Here is a 12,761-nt window from a genome sequence, read left to right as displayed (position 1 = left end):
AGGATTGCTTGAGTCCAGGAGTTTGAGACCAGCCTGGGCAACATAGTGAGAAAAAACTATACAAACAAAAACAAAATAAAACAAAACAAACAAACAAAAAAAAAACCAAAAGCAAACAAAAAAACAAACACATGATCCAGTCCTTTCCCACCAGCCTCCACTAACCCTTTCCTCATGTCCCACCACCTGTCAGGGACACCTCAAGTCTCCTAACTGCCCAGGCCCAAATCACCCAGGAATCATGTTTTCCTGGCCCCTCAATCCAGCTGGTCACCTGCAATGTCTCATTTCCCTTTGCTTTGCCACCCCTCCCTGCCAGCCTGAGTTCCATAGGTCTGGACCATCTCCTCATAGAGGAGCCCCCACCCCCATCACCCTCCTGCACAAAGGTGGCACCATCACCACACTGCCAGACCTTTGCCCTTCTCTCTCCAACAGCAAAGACCCAGCTCAGGTAATTGCCAACGTGCAGCTGCTGCACCCCCATGTTTACTCCCCTTGGAATGAAGTCATGAATGCTCTGGCACACAGCTGCGCAGGCCCGTCTGCAGTAGTCATCAGGACCACATAGCACTCGACTACGTGCCACGCACTGTTCTAGGCACTTGACACATTAACTCATTTAATCCTCACAACAGTCCTATGCAAAGGTACTATTATCACTTTGTAGATGAGAAAACAGCACGGGAAGATGAAAGTGACACAGTTTGTGGGAGGGAGAGTCAGGATTCAAGACAGCTGGACCCAAAGGACACGCTCGCTACCACTCTGCTGGTGGTGGGCCCAGCATCCCTTCCCCTAGGAAGGCCCCAATTCTGGTCTGACCCTGGCCCCAGGCCAGGTGATGAGGGATTTCATTCCTGTGGCCTCAGTGATTGGTTCAGGGGAGGGCACAGGCACCAAGCCAGGCCTGGCGGCGTCCTCCCCCAACTCTCTTGCCAGAGCCAGTGGGAACAAGCTTCTCTTTTCTCGGAAGGCGACTGAGCCACCTGAGCACGGAGGGGGCCAGCCCCGGGGAGCCGAGCCGGAACGGCAGAGCCCTGAGGACCAGGGTGAGCCCTGGCCCTGGCCTGGCCTGGCCTGGCCTGGCCCACACCCGGCCGTTGTGCTGGTTGACTCATCTCTTTGCTTAATCTGGTTTGAGTTAGGTTTCTGTTCCTTCTGATGGCTGGTTCACCCTTGTGGTCTCAGTGTCTAGCAGTGCCGGGCACATAGTGGATGTTTAAAAAATATTTGTTGAGGCCAGGTGCGGTAGCTCACGCCTGTAATCCCCGCATTTTGGGAGACTGAGGTGGGTGGATTACCTGAGGTCAGGAGTTCGAGACCAGTGTGGCCAACATGGTGAAACCCCAACTGTACTAAAAATACAAAAATTAGCTGGGCGTGGTGGTGCGTGCCTGTAATCCCAGCTACTCAGGAGGCTGAGACAGGTGAATCGCTTGAACCCAGGAGGCGGAGGTTGCAGTGAGACAAGATTGCGCCACTGCACTCCAGCCTGGCGACAGAGCAAGACTCCATCTAAAAAAAAAAAAAAAAGAAAAGAAAAAAAATTTATTGAAAGCATGAGTGAGGCTGGGTGCGGTGGTTCATGCCTGTAATCCCAGTTCTTTGGGAGTCTGAGGCGGGCAGATCACCTGAGGTCTGGGGTTTGAGACCATCCTGGCCAACATGGCAAAACCCTGTCTCTCCTAAAAATACAAAAATTAGCCAGGCATGGTGGTGCATGCCTGTAATCCCAGCTACTCGGGAGGCTGAGGCAGGAGAATCACTTGAACCCAGGAGGCGGAGGTTGCAGTGAGCCGAGATCGCGCCATTGCACTTCAGTCTGGGCGACAGAGTGAGAATCCGTCTCAAAAAAAAAGCATGAATAAGCACATTTTGAGGTCACCCTGGCAGCTTGATCGCCCTCTGCAGTGGGCCCCAGCTGCTCGATAGCCACCCCCCAGCACCCCCACCATGCCTGCCTTGGCTTTTGTTCTTATTGCCTCTGTCTGGGAGGCATCCTCCTTCTCTCTTTTAGGGACTGGCTTAATTGCTTCTCTGAGAATCCCCTGATTACTGGGATCTAAGTCCGCAATCTCACACCTCTGAATTAATTGCTTTCATGACGTGGGGACAGTTCCCGTTGCACCCACAGAAAGTGGCAGCTCCTGGGCCGGGCAAGGTGGCTCATGCCTGTAATTCCAGCACTTTGAGAGACCGAGGCGGGCAGATCACCTGAGGTCAAGAGTTCAAGATGGGAAACCCATCTCTACTAAAAAATACAAAAAATTAGCCGGGTGTAGTAGTGGGCACCTGTAATCCCAGCTACTCAGGAGGCTGAGGCAGAAGAATTGCTTGACCCTGGGAGATGTAGGTTGCAGTGAGCCGAGATGGTGTCCCACTGCACTCCAGCCTGGGTAACAGAGTGAGACTCCATCCAAAAAAAGAAAAAAATTGGCAGCTCCTGGAGGGAAGCAGGTATGCACACCGGGCTCATCTTTGCATCCACCTTGGGGCCTGGTATCACCCTTCCTCATGTGAGCCTTCTGCACGGTGGGGCGGGGCTGGTGACATGGGTCACTGATGCAGGCCAGGTGGGCTGTGGTGGACAGTGAGCACATACACCCTAAAGCAGGCAGTTCTGCTGCCTGGGGTCCTGAAGAAACGAGGGCCCTAGATTTTCCCAGAGAAGCAGAAATCCAGATTTTAATGCAAAATCTTTTTTTTTTTTTGAGATGGAGTCTTGCTCTTGTCACCCAGGCTGGAATGCAGTGGTGTGATCTTGGTTCACTACAACCTCCGCCTCCCAGGTTCAAGCAATTCTCCTGCCTCAGCCTCCCGAGCAGTTGGGATTACAGGCATACACCGCTATGTCCAGTTAATTTTTTTGTATTTTTAGTAGAGACCAGGTTTCACCATGTTGGCCAGGCTGGTCTCGAACTCCTGAGCTCGGGTGATCCACCCACTTCGGCCTCCCAAAGTGCTGGGATTACAGATATGAGCCACCCTGCCCGGCCATAAAATCTATTTTTTAAATGCTAGCGATTAGTTTACAATTTGAGTAGCACTATGTAGGTCAAACAACCCATCAGGTGGCTGGCTGCGGCCCCAGGGCTCCCATTTGGAGACTCTGCTTGGGAACCAGGAAGGAGGAGTGAACCAACCGTTGCCAGGGCCGCACATGAAGGCATGCGGGTGAGAGCTGCTGAGGGCACTTGGCTAAGGGTGGGGCTGGAGCGGACATCCAGCCGGGGCATCACTCACCAGGTCACACCACCGGGTGCTTCACAGGGTCTAGCCAGAGGGTGGGCTGACAGCTTCCGAAGCAGATGGCTGCCCCATCGCTGCACTCAAGGCCGGGCCTTGCTAATGCTTTCCCAGATGCATATCTTCACAGACAAGAGTAAATACCACGTAAAGAGACCTGGGTCTAAGGTGAGCGACTCATCCTAGTTTGCCTGGGGTTTTCCGGTTTTAAATGTGAAAGTCCTACAACCCAGAAACCCCCTTAGTCTGAGGCAAACCAGGACAATCGGTTTGCTTAGACTCCTCCTCCCTCTGCACCCCCAGCTCACCGGAGGATAATGATAATGGCAGCCACCATGTGTGGGCTTATCAAGTGCCAGACACCATGCGTTATGGCCTGCATCGCTTCCCTTCTGTCTTATAACAGTGTCATGGTATGGATTTATTCTCTCCTTTCTACAGCTAAGTAGGCTGAGAGTGACGTGATTCGCCCAGGGCAAGTGCTGGCGCTGGGGTTTGAACCCACATGGTGTGACTCTGCACTGTCAACTGCACTGCCTCTTCTGCCTCTCAGCTTGAGCCTGCCGGGCCAGCCTAGGCCCCACGGAAGGCTCCTCGGGAGCTTACCTGGGTGGAGGTTCAGTAGGGATGGGTTTTTGCAGGTCTGAGACACCCCCCGCCACACCGCCTGCAGCTCTGCCCAGGCTCTTCTCTGCACGTTTGCCCCCAGCCCCTGAATGGGACAGCCTGAGAAACCCTCAGGGGACGTTGTTTCCACTGCACCCCGAGCCCTCCTGTCCTGTCACCGTGTTGCTCACTGCACTCCAAGGGAGGAGGCTGGTGCTTAGAAATAAATGCTCACTGGTGATTTATTGCATGGGCTGGGGGAACCGTCCAGAGCAAGAATGGGCAAGGGAGCAGGGCATGAGGGTCCCAGGGATCTCTGGAGGCCACTGAACCAGCCCTTCGGGGGTCCCTGTGCAGGCCTCTAATCATAGTTGGGGTCAGCCTGGGCCTGGCGTGGGGTGAGGTGGCTGGTCAGGTAGCGCATGGCTGAGCGGATGCCCTCCACGGTCCTCTGCTCCACTGTCTCCAGCACACGGGTGATGGTGCGCAGGGCTGAGCTGGTCCCTGACATCAGCCCGGAGGAGAAGGCCGAGCTGACGCTTCCCACCAGGCTGGGGACCGAGCGCAAGCTGGGCCCCGAGCTGTGCAGCAGGTCTGCCACGGTGCTGTGGCCGGAATCCAGGAAGCCTGTGGCTATGGCCATGCCCATGGTGGTCTCGGACCACACCAGGATGTCTGCCAGGGAGCTGATGGAGCCCTCGCTCGTGTCCAGCAGGCTGGTCATGGAGCGCATGTAGCCGTTCTCCTCACTGGCCATGTACAGGCTGGGGTCCAGGGGCCTTCTCCCCAGGGCCACCTCGTGGGGGCCAGGCGACAGGGACACACTGCCTGCTGGAGGTGGAGGGAAGAACCAAGCCTGCAGCTCTCCTAAGCTGTCCACCACATTTGCCCCCATTGCCACTGGGGACTCATCAGATGGCAAAGCTTCAGCTTCAGGGTGTGGGGCCTTTGGATGCTCAGCTTTCTCCTCAGCAGCCTTGGTGGTGCTGGCAGCCTGAGGGCCATGCTGGCCATTGGCACCTGCTGTGACGTGGTCAGCATCACTCTCAACGGGCTGAGCCTCCATGTGCTGGGTGGACTGTAGCTCAGCACTCAGGGCAGAGGGGGCTGACTCCGGCTCTCTCTCAGGAACACTCGCCATTTGTGACATCTTGTCTTTACCCAGGAGGTGACTTGGGAAAACCACTAGACTCTGACTTGTCCTTGCGTCTTGAACCTGCCTGTCCCATGCTGGATTCTGAAGGCTCATAGACACTTGCAGGGGACTTGGGTTTTGGCTGGGAAGCAGAGGTGTGATTTTTCTGGGTGTCTTTTGGCCGTGTTCTGGAACAACTGCACCCTTGTCTTTGTCTCCAGATGTTGATATGGCCCTGGGGGTGGCCGTCTTGAAGGAGGCCTGATCTATATCCTGCCAGTCAGTGGATGCGACAGAGCTGCTCACCGCCAAGACATCTGCTGTGAGTGGGACCTGACCTTGGGGCTCTCCTGCTGGGCTGTCCTTAGACCTGCTGTCATCCACGTTGCCCAGGGGGTACCCTGGGAGTGCCATGTATGGGGCTGCTGGTGGAGCCGGCCTCCCCCTAGGGCTCTCCTGTGGTCATCTATGCCCTTTGCTGCTTGTGGCGGTTGGAGGGAGTGGCTGCAACCCAGCTGGGCTGAGTTGTCCAAGTGGTGAGGTCACAAGGGACTGTGGCCACTGGTGATGTCACAGGTACCCATAGAGCAAGGGGCTTGAGCTTCTGGAGCAGCCTTCCAAGTGGGCTAAGTCTATGGGACAGTTTGTTGCCAACTTTGCAGGTACATGGGGAAAAAATGACAAATGTTCTTGAAAGGGCTGGAGGCGTGTGTACAGGGGCAAGTACAGCCACAGGGACACAGGAGGAGTGAGAGCTGTGACTCTGACAAATGAGAAGGGATGCAGATGTTGATTTAGAACAGTGTTTATAAGGGACCCCTCCTGGCACCTCTCTGTCTACACTGGTGCCTCAAGACCCCAATTCAGGCTGGGCATGGTGGCTCACTCCTGTAATCCCAGCACTCTGGGAGGCTGAGGTGGGGGGGATCACCTGAGGTCAGGAGTTCGAGACCAGCCTGGCCAATATGGTGAAACCCCGTCTCTACTAAAAATGCAAAAAGTAGCCGGGCGTGGCGGCGGGCACCTGTAATCCCAGCTACTGGGGAAGCTGAGGCAGAAGAATTGCTTGAACCCAGGGAGTGGAGGTTGCAGTGAGCTGAGATCGCACCATTGCACTCCAGCCTGAGCAAAAGCGTACTCCGTTTCAAAACAAATAAACAAAACAACAACAACAACAAACAACAACAAAAAACTACCCCCAATTTAGTCAGTGTTCCTGCAGGGAATCAGTTTCCCAGCAGTGGTGAGTAGGTATAAGCAAAAGTCAAGGGCCTGGGCAGCTCCATTTGTGGCTGCGGGTTTAACCCTTTTGATGTAGGGCAAAAATCTCTATCTTCTCCTTGCTCATCTGGGCTAGAAGGGCAGAGAATAACAAAAGGTCTGCAGACCTCTGAGTGTTTCTTGGAGAAGGATAACCCCAGATACACCTACTTGTGCTTAGCTGGGCACGGTGGCTCATGCCTGTGATCCCAGCACTTTGGGAGGCTGAGGCGGGCAGATCATCTGAGGTCAGGAGTTTGAGACCAGCCTGACCAACATGGAGAAACCCCGTCTCTACTAAAAATACAAAATTAGCTGGGCATGGTGGCGCATGCCTGTAATCCCAGCTGCTCGGGAGGCTGAGGCAGGAGTATCGCTTGAACCCCAGAGGCGGAGGCTGTGGTGAGCCGAGATCGCACCATTGCACTCCAGCCTGGGCAAAAAGGGTGAAACTCTATCTCAAAAAAAAAAAAAAAAAAAAAAAGCCTACATTAAGAAGATGTTTGGAGAGGAAGTCTCAGTCTGTCGTGTCTGTGCTTCTCCAGGGGTTATCAGCTAACATTTAGTGACTGCTTATGGGCAGAAAAGGGCGCATAGCATCCTTCTCATCACCCATCACCTCTGGGTAGGTACGGTTCTACTAGTATACTCAGTTTACACAGAGGCATGCTGAGCCTCACAGAGAATAAGCGACTTACTCAAAGCCACACTATTAATAAGAGCTGAATCTGGGATTTGAACCCTGTCTGGCTTCAATACGAAGCTTTCCAGCACTCTCTCATACCCAGGAGGGATATTAAAAATGTTGAATGAGGGACTGGGCATGGTGGCTCATGCCTGTAATCCCAGAACTTTAAAAGGCCAAGGTGGGAGGATCGCTTGAGCCCAGGAGTTCAAGACCAGCCTGGGCAACGTAGTATGACCCTGTCTCTACAAAAAATAAAACAAAAATTAGCTGGGCATGGTGGTGTGCACCTGTAGTCCCAGCTACTGGGGAGGCTGAGGCCCAGGAGGAGGATTTCTTGAGCTCAGGAGTTCCAGGCTGCAGTGAGCTGTGATCACATCATTGCATCCCAGCCCGGGTGATGGAGCGAGATCCTGTGCCTTAAAAAAGAAAAAAGATATATCTAATGACTGGCATGGTAATGATGCTGGCAGATGCAGACAGAGGCCTCCCATTAGAACTGGTTCCACCACACCAGCAGGTGACAGCTGCTGCCAGCGCTGGGCTGCACCATCAGCAGCATGGTCATGAGTGTATGGAAAATTCCCCTCCCTGAAACTCTCTGCCCTTGTCCTCTATCCTGCTGCCTCTCCGGGCTGGCTCCCTCCCTCCTCCACCTCTCCCAGGATCAGGCCTTCCCTTCACACTCCTTTTACTGACTCTGCCCAGCCAGCCTCCACCTTAACCCTCTGAGGCTGGCGGCACTACTGACACCAGGCTCCTTGCTCACTAAGTGTTTATTTTCCCCGCAGATACCCTGCCGCCACCTCAGAGGTCACAGGGCAAACCCAGGCTTGTTGGAGTGTGAGGGGCCGATGAGTACAGCCTGTAGCTTGTAAAGGAGTCCTGGAGAGAATGGTGGCTGCCCATCCCAGATGACCTTCTTCCTTAGTGTCAGACAATTGCTAAATAGAAATTATAGGAGGCTACTGCTTCGGATGAGGCTCCTGCACCAGGCCCCAGCAGACTGGACTAAACGTCAAGATGGGGTCACTCACACTGAGGTTCCAAATCACCGGGAGACAGAGATGATTGCCAGTTTCCCAAATGGGCCAGTTTCTTTTTTCTTTTTTTTTTTTTTTGAGGTAGAGTCTTGCTCTGTTGCTTTGGTTGGAGTGCAGTGGCGTGATCTCAGCTCACTGCAACCTCTGCCTCCCGGGTTCAAGCGATTCTTTTTCCTCAGCTCAGGCTGGTCTCGAACTCCTGGCCTCAGGTGATCCACCCATCTCAGCCTCCCAAAGTGCTGGGATTACAGATGTGAGCCATCTCGCCCGGTTTTTTTTTTTTTTTTTTTTTTTTGAGACAGCATCTTGCTCTGTGGCCTTGGCTGGAGTTCAGTGTGTGATCCCAACTCCGAGCTGAAGCAATTCTCTTACTTCAGCCTCCCAAGTAGCTGGGAATACAGGCACATTCTAGCACACCTAGTTAATTTTGTTTTTACTTTTTGTAAAGATGGAATTTCACCATGTTGCCCAGGCTGGTCCCGAACTCCTGGGCTCAAGGAATCTGCCCACTTCAGCCTCCCAAAGTGCTGACATGACAGAAACAGGCCAGTTTCAATCTTCAAGTGGCACGATAATGAAGTTCCCTCCGTTTTAATTTTTTTTTCTTCTGTCTTGAACTCCTGGGCTCAAGCACTCCTCCAGCCTCAGCCTCCTGAGTAGCTGGGACTATAGGTACGCGCCAACATGTCCGGCTATTTTTAAAATTCTTTGTAGAGATGGGATTTTGCCATGTTGCTCAGCTTGGTTTCTAACTCCTGGGCTCAAGCGAACCTCTCACCTCCCAAGTGCTGGGATTATAGGTGTGAGCCACTCACTGCACCTAGCCTGGTTTTTGTTTTTAGTTTCTGCTTTTTTCCACCCTCTTCCTGTCTATAAAGCCAACTTTCACTGCTTGATTCATTGGAACCCTTATTCTATTTTAGGAAATCAAGTGTTGCCTGATTCTAGAATCACAAAGCCAATTGAGAGCTTTAAACTAAACTTGTAATTTTGTCTTTTGACACTTAGTGTCAGGACCCTGATTTTATTCAGGGCCTCTGTGTCTTAGCTAAAAGAACACATTTCCCAGCCTCCTTTGCAGGTAGGTAAGAACATGTGACCATGTTCTGGCCATTGAGAAGTAAGCAGAAAGTATTGAGTGGAACTTCAGAAAGGATCCTTCAAAGAGTTTAACATCTTTTTGCTCTTCCCCCTATCAGGAATGTGAAGGCTGGAGCAACAGCAACCCTCTTGGTCCAGCAAGAGGACTGGTCTAGCAACCCTCTAGGTAATCTTGAGGGTGGAAGGCACACAGTAAGAGGGTGGACCAAGCAAGGATGGAAGGACCCTGGGTCTCATGATTGGAGCTGTCTGGCAGCCACCAGACCAGACTATCGCCAACCTCTCAAATTCCTTTATGTGAGGGAAAATAACACTATATGTGCCCAAATGATTATTTTTGGTTTTCTATTACATGCAGCTAAACGTAATCCTAATCCAATTCTAACAGTTATGAGATCCCTGTCAAGTGGTTGGTCCATGTTTGCTTGAATATCTTCCAGTCCTAAACAATCAAGAGTAGCATATGGCACTGAGTGTCAGTAGGCCTGACGCTGGGCAGGGGTTATTTCCCCATTTTTCAGATGAGGAAACTGAGGCTTAGAGAAGCCAAGCACATAGCAAGGTCAGTGGCATCTGCCTGACTCCAAAGCCCCACACCCCACACAGCTCTCTGCTTTTAGTTAGAAAGTTCTCCCCGCTCCCTATCTTTACCCAGGAAATAAAAACCTATATATTTAAGGTATATGACTTAATTTTTTTTTTTTTTTTTTGAGATGGAATCTCACTCTGTCACCCAGGCTGGAGTGCAGTGGCACGATCTCAGCTCACTGCAACCTCCGGCCCCCGGGTTCAAGCGATTCTCCTGCCTCAGCCTTCCAAGTAGCCGGGATTACAGGCGCCTGTCACCGAGCCTGGCTAATTTTTGTATTTTTAGTAGAGACGGGGTTTCACCATCTTGGCCAGGCTGGTCTTGAACTCCTGACCCGTGATCCACCTGCCTCTGCCTCCCAAAGTGCTAGGATTACAGACGTGAGCCACTGTGCCCGGCTGACTTAATGTTTTGCTGTACATTAGACTGTGAAATAATCACTACAATCAAGCTAATTAACATATCCCTCACCTCGTATAGTTTCCATCTCCCTCCCTCCCTCCCTCCTTCCCCCACCCTCCTTCCTTCCTCCCTCCCTCTTTCTTTTCTTTTTTCTTTCCCTTCCCTTCCCTTCCCTTCCCTTCTTTTCCCTTCCCTTCCTTTCCCTTCCCTCCTTTTCCCTCCTCTTCTCTTCTCTTTTCTTTTCTTTCTCTTTCTTTCCTCTTCCCCCTTCTCTCTTTTTTCTTGTTTTCTTTCAACAGGGTCTCACTCTGTTGCCCAGGCTGGAGTGCAGTGGTACAATCATAGCTCACTGCAGCCTTGACCTCCTGGGCTCAAGGGATCCTCCCACCTCAGCCTCTGAGTAGTTGGGACTACAGGTGTGTGCACCATGGCTGGCTAATTTTTAAATATTTTGTAGAGATGGAGTCTCACTATGTTGCCCAGGATGGTCTTGAACTTCTGGGCTCAAGCGATCTGCCTGCCTTGGCCTCCCAAAATGCTGGGATTACAAGCATGAGCCACCGCACCTGGCCATTTTCTTTCTTTCTTTCTTTGTGTGTGTGTGTTGAGAATAGAAAGTTTCTAATGTCCCCTCATGTGGCCCACTAAAACCATCATGCACCTTATAGGCACCAAGGACAAACTCTGTATTTGGAATTCAGCTTTTGATTCTACATGTTGCACTTTATGTTGACCCTTGTTACATTTCATATGGTTGGGTCGGGCATGGTGGCTCACGCCTGTAATCCTAGCACTTTGGGAGGCCGAGGCGGGCGGATCACCTGAGATCAGGAGTTTGAGACCAGCCTGACCAACGTGGATAAACCCCATTTTACTAAAAATACAAAATTAGCTGGGCTTGGTGGTGCACCTGTCATTCCAGCTACTCAGGAGACTGAGGCAGGAGAATTGCTTGAACCTGGAAGGCGGAGTTTGTGGTGAGCCGAGGTTGCACCATTGCACTCCAGCCTGGGCAACAAGAGTGAAACTTCATCTCAAAAAAAAAAAGAAAGTTTCATATGCTTGAAACTCGTGCCCAAGGAAGGCTACAGTGGAATGAATAGGCACTGATGTCAAAGGCAGAGAGATTTATTAAAATTGGGGAACAAAAAATAAAGGATTATTTATTTGTAAATAAATATTAAATGAGATCAGTATAGAACAAAATATATTTATTCTATTATGCGGACAATATATATTTTAGATATATTCTGTACATAAATAAAATACAAAATAAAATATATATGAAAGTTTTCTCCATCTTAGTTAAAAACTTTCCTACTTTTATTTTTTTTTTTTTCTGGTGAAAAGATATATATATATTTAGAATTAGCCAGCTGGACTCAGTTTAGATGATCCCTTTTTTTTTTTTGAGATAGAGTTTCACTCTTGTTGCTCAGACTGGAGTGCAATGGCGCGATCTTGGCTCACCGTAGCCTCCTCCTCTCGAGTTCAAGTGATGCTTCTGCCTCAGCCTCCCGAGTAGCTGGGATTACAGGCATGCGCCACCACGTCCAGCTAATTTTGTATTTTTAGTAGAGATGGGGTTTCTCCATGTTGGTCAGGCTGTTCTCAAACTTTTGACCTCAGGTGATCCGCCTGCCTCAGCCTCCCAAAGTGCTGGGATTACAGGTGTGAGCCACCGCGCCTGGCTTTTTTTTTGTTTTTTTTGAGACAGAGTCTCGCTCTATGGCCCAGGCTGGAGTGCAGTGATGTGATCTCAGCTCACTGAAACCTCTGCCTCCTGGGTTCAAGTGATTCTTCTGTTTTAGCCTCCCGAGTAGCTGGGACTACAGGAGCGCACCAACACACCTGGCTTATTTTCTTGTATTTTTAATAGAGACAGGGTTTTGCCATGTTGGCCAGGCTGGTCTCAAACTCCTGACCTCAGGTGATCCACTCTCCTCGGCCTCCCGAAGTGCTGGGATTATAGGTGTGAGCCACCGTGCCCAACCACATGATCTCATTTTTGTTGGCAACATCCAAAGCATCATAATCAGCAGCCAGTTGAACATATGCCTTCTTCTCTCCATCAGGCCTATTCAGGGTGTTGACCACTGCCACATCGATGTCATAGAGCTTCTTCACAGCCTGTTTGATCTGGTGCTTGTTGGCTTTAACATCCACAATGAACACAGTGTGTTGTTGTCGTCTGTCTTCTTCGTGGCCAACTCAGTGGTCAGCGGAAACTTGATGATAACACAGTGGCCAAGCTTGTTTCTCCCAGGGATGCTCTTCTGGGAATATCTGGGCCGCCTCCAGAGTCGCAGTGTCTTGGGCCGCTGGAAGGTGGGTGGCGTGCAGATCTTTTTTTTGTGGCTGTGGACACTTTTCAGCTCTGCCTTCTTGGCCTTCAAAGCCTTTGCTTTGGCTTCAGCTTTAGCGGGGGCAAGAGCTTCCTTCTTTGCCTTTGGCATCATCTTGTAAAAAGAGTTCTCTACCTTTATTAAGTAGTTCTCATAAGAGGAAATTCGTCTCAAATAATTTGTCTTTGCTTTCTTTTCAATTACTTTCTCTCTCTCTCTCTTTTTTTTTTTTTTTTTTGAGATGGAGTCTCACTCTGTCACCCAGGCTGGAGTGCAGTGGCATGATCTCGGCTCACTGCAACCTCTGCCTCACAGGTTCAAGCGATTCTCATGCCTCAGCCTCCCA

The 12,761-nt window shown here is 51.0% G+C and overlaps 1 protein-coding gene, 1 long non-coding RNA gene and 1 pseudogene across 2 annotated transcripts; 1 reads left to right on the top strand and 2 right to left on the bottom strand.

Moving 5' to 3' along the window:
* Positions 1-4,072: 4,072 nt before the first annotated feature.
* On the bottom strand, positions 4,073-5,518 carry TEX44 (testis expressed 44). The gene has a single exon (XM_004033349.5). It carries the CDS (start codon positions 5,402-5,404, stop codon positions 4,217-4,219), a length of 1,188 nt encoding a protein of 395 aa, XP_004033397.3. The 5' UTR covers positions 5,405-5,518; the 3' UTR covers positions 4,073-4,216.
* Positions 5,519-5,585: 67 nt separating this feature from the next.
* On the top strand, positions 5,586-9,410 carry LOC129531981 (uncharacterized). Its single transcript, XR_008677538.2, has 2 exons — positions 5,586-5,652; positions 9,178-9,410. It is a non-coding gene; the product is annotated as an uncharacterized lncRNA (long non-coding RNA).
* A 71-nt stretch (positions 9,411-9,481) lies between these two features.
* Positions 9,482-12,529, bottom strand: LOC101131541 (large ribosomal subunit protein uL23-like; annotated as a pseudogene).
* Between the last annotated feature and the right edge of the window lie 232 nt (positions 12,530-12,761).

Source organism: Gorilla gorilla, chromosome 11 (assembly GCF_029281585.2).
Source record: "Gorilla gorilla gorilla isolate KB3781 chromosome 11, NHGRI_mGorGor1-v2.1_pri, whole genome shotgun sequence".
NCBI classification, from domain to species: Eukaryota; Metazoa; Chordata; class Mammalia; order Primates; family Hominidae; genus Gorilla; species Gorilla gorilla.
Note: the sequence above shows the minus strand (reverse complement) of the source record. Positions and strands in the feature narration are given on the sequence as shown.